The 14,127-nt window shown below is 28.7% G+C and overlaps 1 protein-coding gene across 3 annotated transcripts in view; it reads right to left on the bottom strand.

Moving 5' to 3' along the window:
• The window catches only part of LOC111685710 (putative uncharacterized protein DDB_G0282133), an 89,013-nt gene that overhangs the window by 25,421 nt on the left and 49,465 nt on the right, over positions 1-14,127 (bottom strand). The window contains exon 4 of one of the 3 annotated variants that reach the window (XM_046951209.1): positions 7,843-7,932. The exons of the other annotated variants lie outside the window; for them this stretch is intronic. Coding sequence (XP_046807165.1) covers positions 7,858-7,932 — 75 coding nt within the window. The 3' untranslated portion in view covers positions 7,843-7,857. Of the gene's footprint in view, positions 1-7,842; positions 7,933-14,127 lie in introns of those variants that run through there. 3 annotated transcript variants of the gene reach the window in all.

Here is a 14,127-nt window from a genome sequence, read left to right on the forward strand (position 1 = left end):
TACATATATCATCATTTAGAAAACTATATGTTTTTCATTTTCAGACACAAAATTAATTTTGCATACAAAGCATGCGTACACTCTACTGATCATACGCAAACAAACTACTCACTGATCAAACCATACAACACAACAATTTTCCACTTTAATTAGTTGATTACGAAATTGTTGGAATTGTGATTAAAAGCCACAATAATAAAAAAGAGTTTCTACAAAACTAAAATGAAATGAACTCATAAACGACTAACTCTAAAATAAAAAAAAATAGAAATAATGAAAAGAAAAAAACTGAAAAAGTAATAAAAAAACCAACCTTAATCAACACATCCAAACTTTGTGGCATAATAAAAGAATATTAAATTATAAACTAAAAAAAAACTGACGCGTCAGAGTTTAGTCTTTTTATATGACTCCAGCTTTTTTCTTTATTTAAACTCCATGGGGTTTGGTCAATCTAACTAACCAACGGTCGGTCATTGGTTGGGGTTTATGTGAATTGAGTTCACAATTTAAACCATTTATATGCCACAATTAAAGTAATTGTGTTGTATATATAACGTTTTATTTATATGTATATGAATGTATACGTTTTAGTTAAAAGAATTAGCTTTAGTTGCTATTTTTTCGTTTAATAAATAAAAAAAAAAAAATAAACGAAACTTTGTAAAAAAAATTCTTTGTGGCGTTAATGATGATTTGGTAGTTGATAATAATAAGGTTAGCGAAGATGATCATTGACTTTTTAATGGTTTGCAACAAAGTTATTTTATTCTAGTTTTTACACCCCAGGCATTCCAAAGTCTACTCTATAGCCTAGTAGCCTAGTCTACTCTATAGCCTAGTACATAGTCTAGTCCTATTTCTACTGTATTGTTTGGTCTATAGTCTAGGCTGTAGAATAGACCAAAATCTTGTATATTGTCTACGCTGTAGACTAGACTAGTAGTCTAGTCAATAGTCCAGTCTATAGTCTAGTCTATAGTGTAGTTTATAATCTAGACTATAGTATAGTCTGTAGTCTAGTCTTAAGTCTAGTATTTAGTCTAGTTTTTAGTCTAATCTGTAGTCTATAGTCTATTCTATAGTGTAGTCTATAGTCAAGTATACAGTGTAGTCTATAGTCCAATCTAGAGTGTGGTCTATACATTAGTCTATAGTCTAGTCTAAAGTCTAGTCCGAAGACTAGTCTAGTCATTTAGTCTATAGTCCAGTTTATCATTTAGTTAATAGTCTAGTCTATAGTCTAGTCTATAGTCTAGTCTACAGTCCAGTCAATAGTCTACAGTCTAGTCAATAGTCTAGTCTATAGTCTAGTCTATAGTCTAGTCTATAGTCTAGTCTATAGTCTAGTCTATAGTCTAGTCTATAGTCTAGTCTATAGTCAGTCTATAGTCTAGTCTATAGTCTAGTCTATAGTCTAGTCTATAGTCTAGTCTATAGTCTAGTCTATAGTCTAGTCTATAGTCTAGTCTATAGTCTAGTCTATAGTCTAGTCTATAGTCTAGTCTATAGTCTAGTCTATAGTCTAGTCTATAGTCTAGTCTATAGTCTAGTCTATAGTCTAGTCTATAGTCTAGTCTATAGTCTAGTCTATAGTCTAGTCTATAGTCTAGTCTATAGTCTAGTCTATAGTCTAGTCTATAGTCTAGTCTATAGTCTAGTCTATAGTCTAGTCTATAGTCTAGTCTATAGTCTAGTCTATAGTCTAGTCTATAGTCTAGTCTATAGTCTAGTCTATAGTCTAGTCTATAGTCTAGTCTATAGTCTAGTCTATAGTCTAGTCTATAGTCTAGTCTATAGTCTAGTCTAGTCTATAGTCTAGTCTAGTCTATAGTCTAGTCTAGTCTATAGTCTAGTCTATAGTCTAGTCTATAGTCTAGTCTATAGTCTAGTCTATAGTCTAGTCTATAGTCTAGTCTATAGACTAGACTATAGACTAGACTATAGACTAGACTATAGACTAGACTATAGTCTAGTCTATAGTCTAGTCAATAGTCTACAGTCTAGTCAATAGTCTAGTCTATAGTCTAGTATATAGTCTAGTCTATAGTCTAGTCTGTAGTCTAGTCTATAGTCCAGTCTATAGTCTAGTCTATAGTCTAGTCTATAGTCTAGTCCAATCTCTCTCTTTGAAGAATAACATAAATCGTTTTGTTTTACTTAATGCTAGATCATTACTTTTAACATTACTCAGTAATGAGTGATTATTATTTCCTTCATTACAGTAAATCTCTTGATTTTAAAGAAGAAAATGTTTTCAAATTATAATTTTACAAATTAAGATTAAATTGACTTAATGATTTCTTTAACACTTTTCTGAGTGTAAAGTTATGTCTTAGATGTTTTCAAAAAAGCAGAGGAACACACACAAATAATTTCATAAATTTGTGGTTTTAGGATGAAAATGATATATCTGGTGGCAGCTTAAAAACCACAATAACAGCAGAAGATGAAGAGTGATGAAGAAAAAAAAAAATGAAAATCAGTCATAAACCAAACATGAACATTTGATTCGATTTTATAACTTTTATAAGACTTCCGTATTGTTTTGTGAACATGCGCAGAAAAAAAAAACTTAAAACTTAATTTGTTTATGTAAATTATAATTAAAATGAAAATAAACAACAAGTTTTAAGAAATAAATTTAATAAACAATAATTTTAAAAACTTTCACTTACTAAGAAAAACATAAGCTTTTCTCCTACTAATGAAATATTTAGTTGATCTTACAAACTTTTGTTAGAGCAAACAAAGTAATTCTGTTGTTGATCTCTTACTCTTATGACAGATGTTTTTCTATTAAAATACTTTCATTTAAATGTTTAATTGAAAAAAAAAATCTCCCATTTTCTACATAAATATTCCATTAAAATCATAAACCATCTTTCTTTTAAGACTTTTATGTTTTAGAGGAAATATGCTATAAAGATGCTCTTTCGCTCTTTCTCTCTCTCTCTCTCTGCCGACTGATCGTGTACAAGAAATATCAATTAACAAAAATGTTAATTGATATTTGAAATTATAAATAGTTGTAAATGATTGTCAGTTAAATTAGTTTTAAAGAGTCTAGTTATAAATCGTTTTACTATCAAATAAAATACTTTTAGATTTTTTATGATAACAATTTAAATTTTTATTATAAATTGTCAATTTTTAAATGATTTTAATCGTTTTAGCCTTATTTTCCCCCAATTAAGTGTTAAAACGTTTTGTTTGCGTTAATAGTTGTAATGATTGGGAAATTCTCATATAGATACGATCAAAACAAAAATAATAGATCGATAGTTAAAGGCAATTTGTAGATCGTTGATAGATATGATCATTTGCTTCAGAAATTGTTGATCAAAGAAGGTCGCTGGTTTTTATACCGATCGATCACTAAAATGATGAAGTATATCAACGAAATTACATACGAATAAATCTTCGATCCCTTACAGATCTATAAATCTAGAGATAGATCGTTAAACAAAAACGTATCAATAGATCGAGAAATCGATTGAAAATCTTTAGAATAGAACTCACTTCAATTATTGTATCCACAGATCAAGGAATCAATTGAAAATCTACAGATTCCTAAATTGAACGCAAGATCGATCAAGCAATAATATTCATTATATTCACAGATCGATAGATCTGTTCATCGTTACACTTATAGATATATCAACTATAAATCTACTTATAGATCGTTAGATAACAAGATCAATTAGTTGTGTTGGCGATTCAACTATAAATCGATAGACAAATTAATCAACGATACTTCATTAAATCGTTAGATCACCAAATGAATGGAACACAAGATCGATTAACTGATAAATAATTATCTGTATTAAACGATTGTCCTATATATCGAGGAATCGATCGAAAATAGATAGTTAGTAAATTACCACCGATCTACTATAGATCTACCAATCAACTATAGAACTACTGAAAGATCGTTACATTTAAAGATCAGTATGTCTTTGTATTGATGATGATTGATTAAATCCTATGATCTCTAGATGAATGTAACACGATCAATGGATCAATAAGTTATAGTATCGATCGATAAATCTAAAATAGATCAAGGAATCGATCGCAAATCGTTAAATCTTTAGACGAATGAAATGCAAAATCGATTATACGGGATAAGTCATGATATTTTTAAATCGATATATAATAAATCCATCGATCTACTATAGATCTATCAATCAACTAGGAACTTCTGATAGATTGTTAGATTTAAAGATCAGTTGGTCTTTGAATTGATACATCTATGAATCTATAGACCATCGATAGACGATAGACCAATAGATCTGCAATATATCATTCAATCTTTTGATCACTAGATGAAAGGGACACGATCGATGTATCAATAAGTAATAGTGTCGATTGATGGATCTTCACTATAGATAAGGCAACTTTAAAAAAAAAATATTTTTATAAAACAATAGATCGAGGAATCGATCGAAGATCGTTAAATCTTAGACGAATGAAATGCAAGATACTGATACATCGTAAGATTTAAAGATCAGTAGGTGTATTGATGGATCTATGAATCGATAGACCAATAGATCAGTAATTTATTATTAAATGGACCATCGTTAATACAACATGTTGTTAGATCACTGACTTATTTTTTCGATGATCATAACATTGAGATTTATGTAAACATATCGATCAAACTAATGCCAGATCAATAGATAGACGAATGTTACATCGACGTCTTGTAATATCGTTAAAAAGATAGATAAAAACGTTAATAAATCTATAGATTGTTAGATCGTTGTATCATGAGATCAATGAAGAGTTAGATTTATATACAAATTATTCGAAGAATATTCGATTTTTTTATTGTTGGATCGGTAAACTTTAAAAACAACGTCTATACGTTTTTTATGATAGATCCATAATTAGATCTTTGGATCGATGGCTTGTGGGATTGTTAGATTGCATGACCGTTTTGATTATCAGGTATTGTTTTTCGTTTATCGGCTTTTAGTAAAATGTATATCTAAGTTAATAAATCGATAGATCACTTTATCTTTGAAGCGATCCAAAGCGATGGTACTGTAAGATCGCTTGATCAATATTTTAAATTATTCCTCAACGCAAACATACTAATAGAATAACTGAAAGAACTCGTAAATTCCGCATTTCAAGTTAACCAGACAATCCTCTTGAAATTAACAGTTTTTTTTAACAATCAAACAAATATCACCAACAACAAGACAAGATCCCAAGAACTAAAGACAAAACTAACTACAAACATAGATCATTTCAAAACTCAACTCTCTAAAGATTGTAATCTGTTGCTCATCAAATGAAGCATTATAAAAGTTCAAAGTCATGCAAAAATATAAAACTAAATAAAGAAGAATCTAACTCTAGCAGAATAAAGAAGATGAAGAAGATTCTGGTCTTCTGGCACAGGGAGAAAAGGAGAAGAGACAAAACAGCAAACTTTAAAAAATATATGGCAAAAAAAGAACACAACCTAACCAAGTTGAAAGATAAACGAGATAAATTTCTTCTTCTTTTTTTTGCTTTAGAAATACAAATGAAGCGTAAATGACATGAAGAAGTATGTAGAGAAGTAGTGGTAGTAGAAGTAACCCAAGACATGATGGGCAAATACAAAAAGACAAGAATTAAAAAAAGCAAAGAACAAAAAAAAAATAATAAACTTTATGACCAAACCAAGGCAAACAAGTACCAGTTCAGGGAAACGGCCCAGGCCAGTCATTTAGCTGAATGGAAGGACGGACGAAATGAATAAACAGACGTTCAAGTAAAAAAAAAACTAAATAAACTGATTTTTTTTTTTCATATTACATTGGAAATGAAAACAACAGAAATCAAGAAGAATTTATAAGAAATAAATAAGATGAAGAAGTAAATGAATCAGCCAACTCAAATGTCATGAAGATGAAATAAAGGCTGATTGCTTGATGGTGAGCGAAAAAAAAAACACGCACACGCATTGAGTTCTAAGCCTGGTACAGTGGAAGGTTTTGAAAGAGGATTGTTTTTAAGACAGCATAGTCAGATGTTTAGACTAAAGCTTTATTAAAGTCAATAGTTCAGCTAAAATATGAATATATCGCTGGCTCGATCAGTAGAATCGTAGTGAAGATCATAAAAAATCGTTGTAGAGTTAGGTTGAGAAGTCTTTAAATCTATTGATTTTTAAAGATAAATATCGTTAGATTGATAGATCTTTGTGTCAAGAAATCTTTATATTCAAACGATCTATGATTGAAAGGTCGTTTTTTGAAAGATCATTTGATAGTTACTTAACTTAATGAATTGTTAGATTAAGATGAAGGAATCATTATGTTAATGAATCAAAAGAGCGCTTAATAGTTGAGTCATAACATTGAGAACTGATCGTTGGATCTTTAGATTGATGACTATTAAGATCCTTATATCTTTTTTTAGCTTTGAATGATCTTTGATTCATTATATCTATGGCTATTTAAATATTTAGCTTTAAAAGTGATAAATCTTTGTGTTAATGGATCATAGGATTGTTAGATAGTTGGATCATAAGATCAATGGATTATTAATGATCGTTAAGTTTCAAAGATTATTCAATCAGTAGTTCGATGGCTACTTTGGACAGATTCATTTTTAGTTAAACGGACTGATATTTAGTCCAGACTATATAGTGATCTATAGTCCAGACTATATACTGATCTATAGTCCAGCCTATAGACCGATCTATAGTCCAGCCTATAGACCGATCTATAGTCCAGTCTATAGACCGATCTATAGTCCAGTCTATAGACTGAGCTTTAGTCCAGTCTATAGGCTGATCTTTAGTCCAGTCTATAGACTGATCTGTGACCCAGTCTATATACTGATCTATAGTCCAATCTATAGACTGATCAGTAGTCCATACAGCAGACTAACCAATAGCCCAGTCTATAGAGTGTATATATCGATCGATATATATTTAGATTGATGTTTCGTTAACTTTGAATGATCGTTGAATCATTAGTTTAATAATTGAAACGTTTGATCATTAGATCGAGTTAATGTTATATTGTTTTATCGTTGAATAGATAAAACGTTTAGTTATTATACTGATTTATCATTAGATTGATGGATCATAAGATCGATGTATATTTATAGTGATAAATCGTTGGATCAATGGATCCAAAGGAAATGTTTCTTTTGTTTAAGGGGAAAAGATCATCAAATAGAAAAACATTTGTAGATTGTTATCTTATTGTATCGTTAGATTGACAAATCTTTAAATCGATAGTTTGAATGATCATTGGATCATTTGATCGTTGGCTCGTTAGCTTGAAATGATCGTAATATCATTTTAAAAAAGGCTACTTATGAACTTTTGAATTCTTAAATTGCTTTAAGTATCATCGATTAATAGATCAAGGTTTTAGATGAATGAATTGTTAGAATTGGTTCTGTCGTTAGATACATTTATCGCAAGATCGTTGAATCTTTGGACCGATGTATCGCTACATTGATAGATTCATTGAAGCAATGATCATGGAACATGTGATATAAAAATCTTTAAATTTACAGATCATTGGTTTGTTTGAGATCGATTGACAGTTAAATCGTGTAATCAATAGATCTTAAGATTGGTAAATATTTGAATAAATGGATCTAGTTTACGATCATTAGATCGATAAATGCTTAGTTCAGTAGATCTTAAGTTTTATGTATTATTAAGTTATTGGATCATTAGATACAAAGATCATTATCATTTAAGTTAATATCGTTTAAGAACTATAAATTATTAGATCGAATGATCGTTAGCTTGATAGTTATACATTTGCATTCTAATGCATTGTTAGATTAGCAAGTGATCTATGCTTAATGGATCGTAAGAGAACATTTTCCACTAATTTATTGATCGTTACTAGAAAAAAACTTACCAAATTTTAACTTATTTATATTTGAATTCAAAATTTTAATATTTACCTGCAAAGAAAAGAAAAAAGAAAACGTAATTAGTAAAAAACGTTTAAATGCTTAAGTATGATCGTTAATAAGAAAGTTTTTAACTACGATCAAGTAAAGAACAAATGTTTCCCTCTTCTAAATTTCTTCTCAGAAACCTCTCAAGTTCTTCTTCTATAACTCTTGTAGTATTTCGTCTTTAAAACTTTTTGTTGCCATGATCAAGTAAATATCAATCTTTCACATTTTCTTAACTTTAATATTTTTTTAACTACGATCAAGTGAAGAACGAATGTTTCACTCTTCTAAATTTCTTCTCAAAAACCTCTCAAGTCCTTCATCTATAACTCTTACTTGCGGTATTTGATCTTTAAAACTAGTTTGTTTAACCATGATCAAGTCAAGATCAATTTTTCACCTCTTCCTAAGTATGATCGTTTTAGAATTTTTTTTTTTTAACAATGAAGTAAAGTTTCCCTTTTCCTTTAAATTTCTTCTCAAAAATTCTTAAGATTTTAATCATTAAAACTTTTTTAACTATGATCAAGTGAAGATCTTCTAAATCTCTTCTCAAAAAAAGCTCCCAAGTCATTTTCTTAGAGATTTACCTGTGATCTCTTAGAAAAAAAACTTTTTCTTTGCAAATTATATTCTACATATTCCGACATTCTTTGTACAAACACTATCAAGCCAAAGGAAATGTTACTTTTAGCTGACGGGAAGAGATCGACAAAGAGCAACAACAACAACAAAAACAGCTAAATTAACAGGTTAAACATCATTAAAGTGACATGAGCCGTGGTTCAGCAAAAAAAGAAGATAAAAAACATGTAATATTGCTTAATGTTATTACGTTTTTCTTAAAAGTTTATGTAACTTCTATAACGGAGTTTTTGTTTACGCCAATTAAATGAAAAGGGTTTTCTTTGGCTAAATGATTGTAATAAAAATGTGTGTTTGGTTGAGCAGAAAAAAAATTTTTTAAATGAAACTTAATAAATCATTATTTTACTCAACAATGTGTATAACTACAGGTTTTATAATGCAGTTTTCTTATTACTTTTTGTTTGCCATAAGAAAGTTTATTAAACTCTTTCTTTTTTTACGTAAGAACTTGTTTGTGTGAAACAAAAAAAATTTTTTTGTGAAAAACAAGTTTGTTTTTGGCAAGGAATAAAATACATATTTAAAGGTTTTTTTTTTGAGTTTTTGGAGGCAATCTAGCAGAATATTTTAGCACGAGTTTTATTTGGTTGAAATCCCCAAAAAACAAGCAGAACATGTTGAAATTTTTATTTGGGAACGACAACACATGGTAAATTGTTGTGGTAAATGTTGTATGGTTGGGCAGGCAATTGCATGACACAAACCAAGACCAAAAGGAACAGTCACAAAAACCCAATAAAATGAGGCAGAAGTTAGAAGTTAGTGAATGCAGTCAGGCATAAGGTGAAGACCTTCTTTTTTTTTGTGTGTTCTTGTTAACATAAACACAACTAAAACGACAAAAACACAAAACTACTATAGCAACTTTCGTCCTTCTTCTCCTGCCTTTTAAGGCTGACTTTAAGCCATAAACGAGATAAAGTTTTGATGATAAACAGAACAGAAGACAACAGCCACCAAAAACTTCAATTACATGGAAAGTCAAAGAGAACAAAAAAAAAATGTGGGTATAAAATGTTGATAAAAAAAAAGAATTAAAGTCATTGTTTTTTGTTCAGTGTAAGAATTGTTTAAGTATTTTTAGGAGGTGGGCAAGGGTTTTAAACAATACGACAACTGCAAAGTTAGTTACAAAAACAAAATTATGAAGAGGCGTTTGTAGAGAAACCCAAGTAATAAACTAGAATTTTTTTTTCTGTTCTTAAAAAGTTTGTTTTAACATAATGTTTATTTTCTTTCTTTTTTTCCATTTTGTTTATAAACAAATAAAACTATAACAATAAGAGGGGAAAACAAATACAAGTTGCTTGTTTTTGTAATTTTTTTTCTTCATAAACAATTGACGACAACAACATGTTGAGGAAGTCATACGAGTCAGAGTAGTACGTAAAAGGGCATGTGCCACAAGTGGCTTTGAACTTTTATTTGGAGGTAGAAAATAAACAATAATTTTATGTTTTTAAAAGAAATGTTGAAGAGATTGTAAAAATCTTAAAGATTAAACAATTTTCAAAAATTTTGTTAATTTAAAAACTTGAATCACGTTTTTTTTTTTTTGTAAATATTTAAAAATATTTGATAAAAGCTTTTCTCAAGAAGAAAAGTTAGAACACTCAACTGATGAATATTCTAAGTTCTCATTCGAATGTCGATGTTAAATAAAATGATCATTAGATTGGTGATATTCGATCAATGGATTAGATAAGATCATTAGAAAAATGTTGATCAATTGATCGGTAGATCAGTGGCTTGTTAAACTGATCGTTAGTATAATGGATTGTTGGATCGTTGATCATTTAGATAGTCAACAATCAGACGATCGCTAGACTGATTAATCTTGGAGTAAATGAATCGTTACATACATATATAGATAGATCGCTGGAGCCTTTGATCGATGGTTAGTACGAACGCAATTTAGATTGTTTATTAATCTGATGAATATACTAAGTTCTCATTCGTATATCTGTCTATCAATCGATCGATGGATTCATAGAAAAATTTAATCAAATAAGCGTTAAATTGTTGAATCATTAGACTGATGAATCGTTGAAACGATCGAGTTAAATCAATGGATTAATTGAGATTATTAGACAAATTTTGATCAATTGGTCTGATGGTCAACAATCAGACGATCTCTAGCTAGACTGATATATAAATACATTGCAGGATACTCTGATCGATAGTTTGTTATACTTAATGATCGTTAAATCGACCGATCATTATATTGATAGTAGAATCAAAAGATCATTGGATATTAAGACGCATGAATAGATCGCAAGATCCTGTGATCGATCGTTCGTTGAATTTATGACTTTTTAGATATTTAGTCTAATGAATCTTGGTTGTAAGATTGATAGATCGTTTCAATCATAGATCCTTAAATCGTTGTATTAGTGAATCTACAAATATTAAAAATAATTTAAAGTTTGAATGTTTAATCATTAGATCAACCGAACTTTGTATAAAATTGAGAAACATTATATGTTAAGATCGTTATTTTGTTAGAACAAAAGATCGATATTGGATTTGACAGAAAGACGCTTGAACAGTTGTGTGAATTTTTAGATCAATAAATCAGAAATCAATAGATTCTTATATCAATGGCTGATTAGATCATAAATCCTTTTCAAAAATCAAAAGAGGGAGCTGTTGGTCTTCTAGTACCCTTTGTCATTTTTCTCAAAATATCTGAGATCTGATGATCAGATATAATTGTATAGATTTAAGGATCGTTAGATATTTGGATAGTTAAATCGATCATTAGAATGATACATCTTTAGTTAGTTAAAAAAAAGGTTGGCTTCTTTGCTAAAGAGTTTTTTATGAACCCATCATCTCAGACTGAAACATAATAAACCAATTGCTTAGTTCTTAAAACAATTTTGATCAGTAGATCTTCTGATCATTTAAACGTTAAATTAATATAGTTTTAGATCATTAGTTAGTTTGAAAAGTGATCTCAAGGGAGAGAGTCTCTAATGGGAATCGAACCCACGAGATCACACTGAATTGGATAAATTAGCTAGTTTCTTAAATCAATTGTAGATCTTCTCATCATTTTAACGTTAAATTTATAGATTATTAGATCAATGTTTTGTTAGAATGATAAATAGTTTGATCAATCTATCATTAGATTAATAAATAGTTGCATCAATAGATCGTCACATTGTTCGAGCGTTAGGTCGATCTTCGTCCATCTGCATGTTAAATCCTGTTAAATCATTCGTTCAATGAATTGTTAGATTCATAAAAACTTTATTCAAATCGATCTTTAGATTGGTAGATCAAAAATCAGCAAAAAATTTATTAATTAGGATATGTTTGATAAATTCACCGACAGATCTTTTTATCTGTGGATTGTTAGATTGAAAAATTATTATAGATCATCACAATTAGATCGATCGCCGTCCATCTGTATGTCAAATCAATGAATCGTTAGATTTATGAAAGCTTTGTTTAAATCGATTTTTAGATTGGTAGATCATTGGATGATAATTTAATATATGGAAATAATTGATCAATTGATCATTAGATATACGGATCGGTGGATCAGTGAATAGTTAGATGAGAAATTAGAAAAATATATTCATTAGGAAATGTTTGAACAATTAATCAAAAGATTCACAGATCGTTTGATAAGTGGATCGTTAAATTTATAAATTACTGGATATTTGGACCAATATATCGTTATATCTTATTATCCAATGGACATTTTAGATCGCCATGAGGGCACAGAAAAAAACAACGATAAAAATTTTTTCTGATAATCAGAATAATCCGTTCCATAAAAGGAAATAGAAAACAAAATGTCCCTATTTCCACCCGCTTTTAAAAACAAAAAAAATTTCTTAAATTCATTTCATAATAACACATTTAATTTAAAACATTTTTTTGCAAAAGCAACACAGACAAACTAAATAATAAAATATTTGTTAAATCCCTCTTGAGAATAACCATAAAAACATCTGCTTTCGCTAACTGGATGTTAACTCGCTAAATATCCAAGTGATTTCTTGTTTGAAAATCTGTTTTAAAATGGAAGGGTATAAAATAAACAAAAAGCTGCGAAAAAATTTAAAAAAAAAAATCATCTCTAAAGAAACCGCACTATGGTTTGTGTGTGTTAAAAAGGATGACACTGACCATTTAACAGGATGTTGTAAGAAAAATGTATATATAAATTATTTATGCTGGATATTTTCTTGAGTGTGACAACAAACAATAGCAGCTGTATGACAGACAAGTTGTAATTTTGTTATTTTTTTGTTTTGGTATCAAAAAAACAAATAATACAAATTTATAAACGAATGGTTTTAAAATAAAGTGATTTTGTGAAAAATTGGGTCAAACAAATTAAATTTTAAATTGCTAAAACATTATTTGAATAAAAAAACAAAAATTTAAACAAAATTAACTTAAATATTAAAATTTTAAAACAGTTTCTTAGTTATTTTTAATTACTAAGTAATGTCTACTGTATACCTTTAGCATTACTTTTGAATACTAAAAGTTAAGGCTAATTTAAATTTCTACTTTCTTAAATATTTTCTAAATTTTATTCTTTTATTTATTTCTCTAACACCATTTAATTATTACAGTTTATACATAAGCGTAACGAATTATTTTATTATTTTCTAACACCAATCAATAAAATTTCAAACCCTTAAAATTTTTTTTCTAACAAAACATCTAACATCATTAAAATTAGTTACACTTAAATATAAATTTACTTAAATAAAGAAAAATAAACAACCATTCTTGTGAAAAATCGATGGTCAGTTAATTTTAATAATAACAACTAACAAATTAAAGAAAACATTTTAGTTACAGCAACTAATTATGAAAACATGCTTTAATTTGTATGCAGAGAATTAAAAACAAAAACAAAATATTTGTATTAAATAATACAGTTAGTTAAGAGATATTCTTTAAGAAATAAAATAAAAAAAAAAATATTGTTAACATAATTAATAAGTCAATGGTTTATTGTCAAAAAGATCAGGTTCCAATTCGACCTACAGATTGATCTATAGTCAAGGCTACAGATTGATCTATAGTCAAGACTATAGATTGATCTGTAGTCAAGACTATAGATTGATCTATAGTCAAGACTACAGATTGATCTATAGTCAAGACTATAGATTGATCTATAGTCAAGACTATAGATTGACCTATAGTCCAGACTATATATTGATCAATAATCAAGACTATAGATTGATCTATAGTCCAGACTATAGATTGAGATATTGTCCAGACTATAGATTGATCTATAGTCAGTCTATAGTCAAAACTGTAGATTGATCTATAGTCAAGACTATAGATTGATCTATAGTCAAGACTGTAGATTGATCTATGGTCAAGACTATAGATTGATCTATAGTCTAGAATATAGATTGATCTATAGTCTAGAATATAGATTGATCTATAGTCTAGAATATAGATTGATTTATAGTCATAACTGTCTATTGAGCAATAGTCAAGCCTATAGATTGATCTATAGTCCAGACTATAGATTGATATATTGTCCAGACTATAGATTGATCTATAATC

The sequence above is a fragment of the Lucilia cuprina genome, chromosome 5 (genome assembly GCF_022045245.1).
Source record: "Lucilia cuprina isolate Lc7/37 chromosome 5, ASM2204524v1, whole genome shotgun sequence".
Taxonomy (NCBI): domain Eukaryota; kingdom Metazoa; phylum Arthropoda; class Insecta; order Diptera; family Calliphoridae; genus Lucilia; species Lucilia cuprina.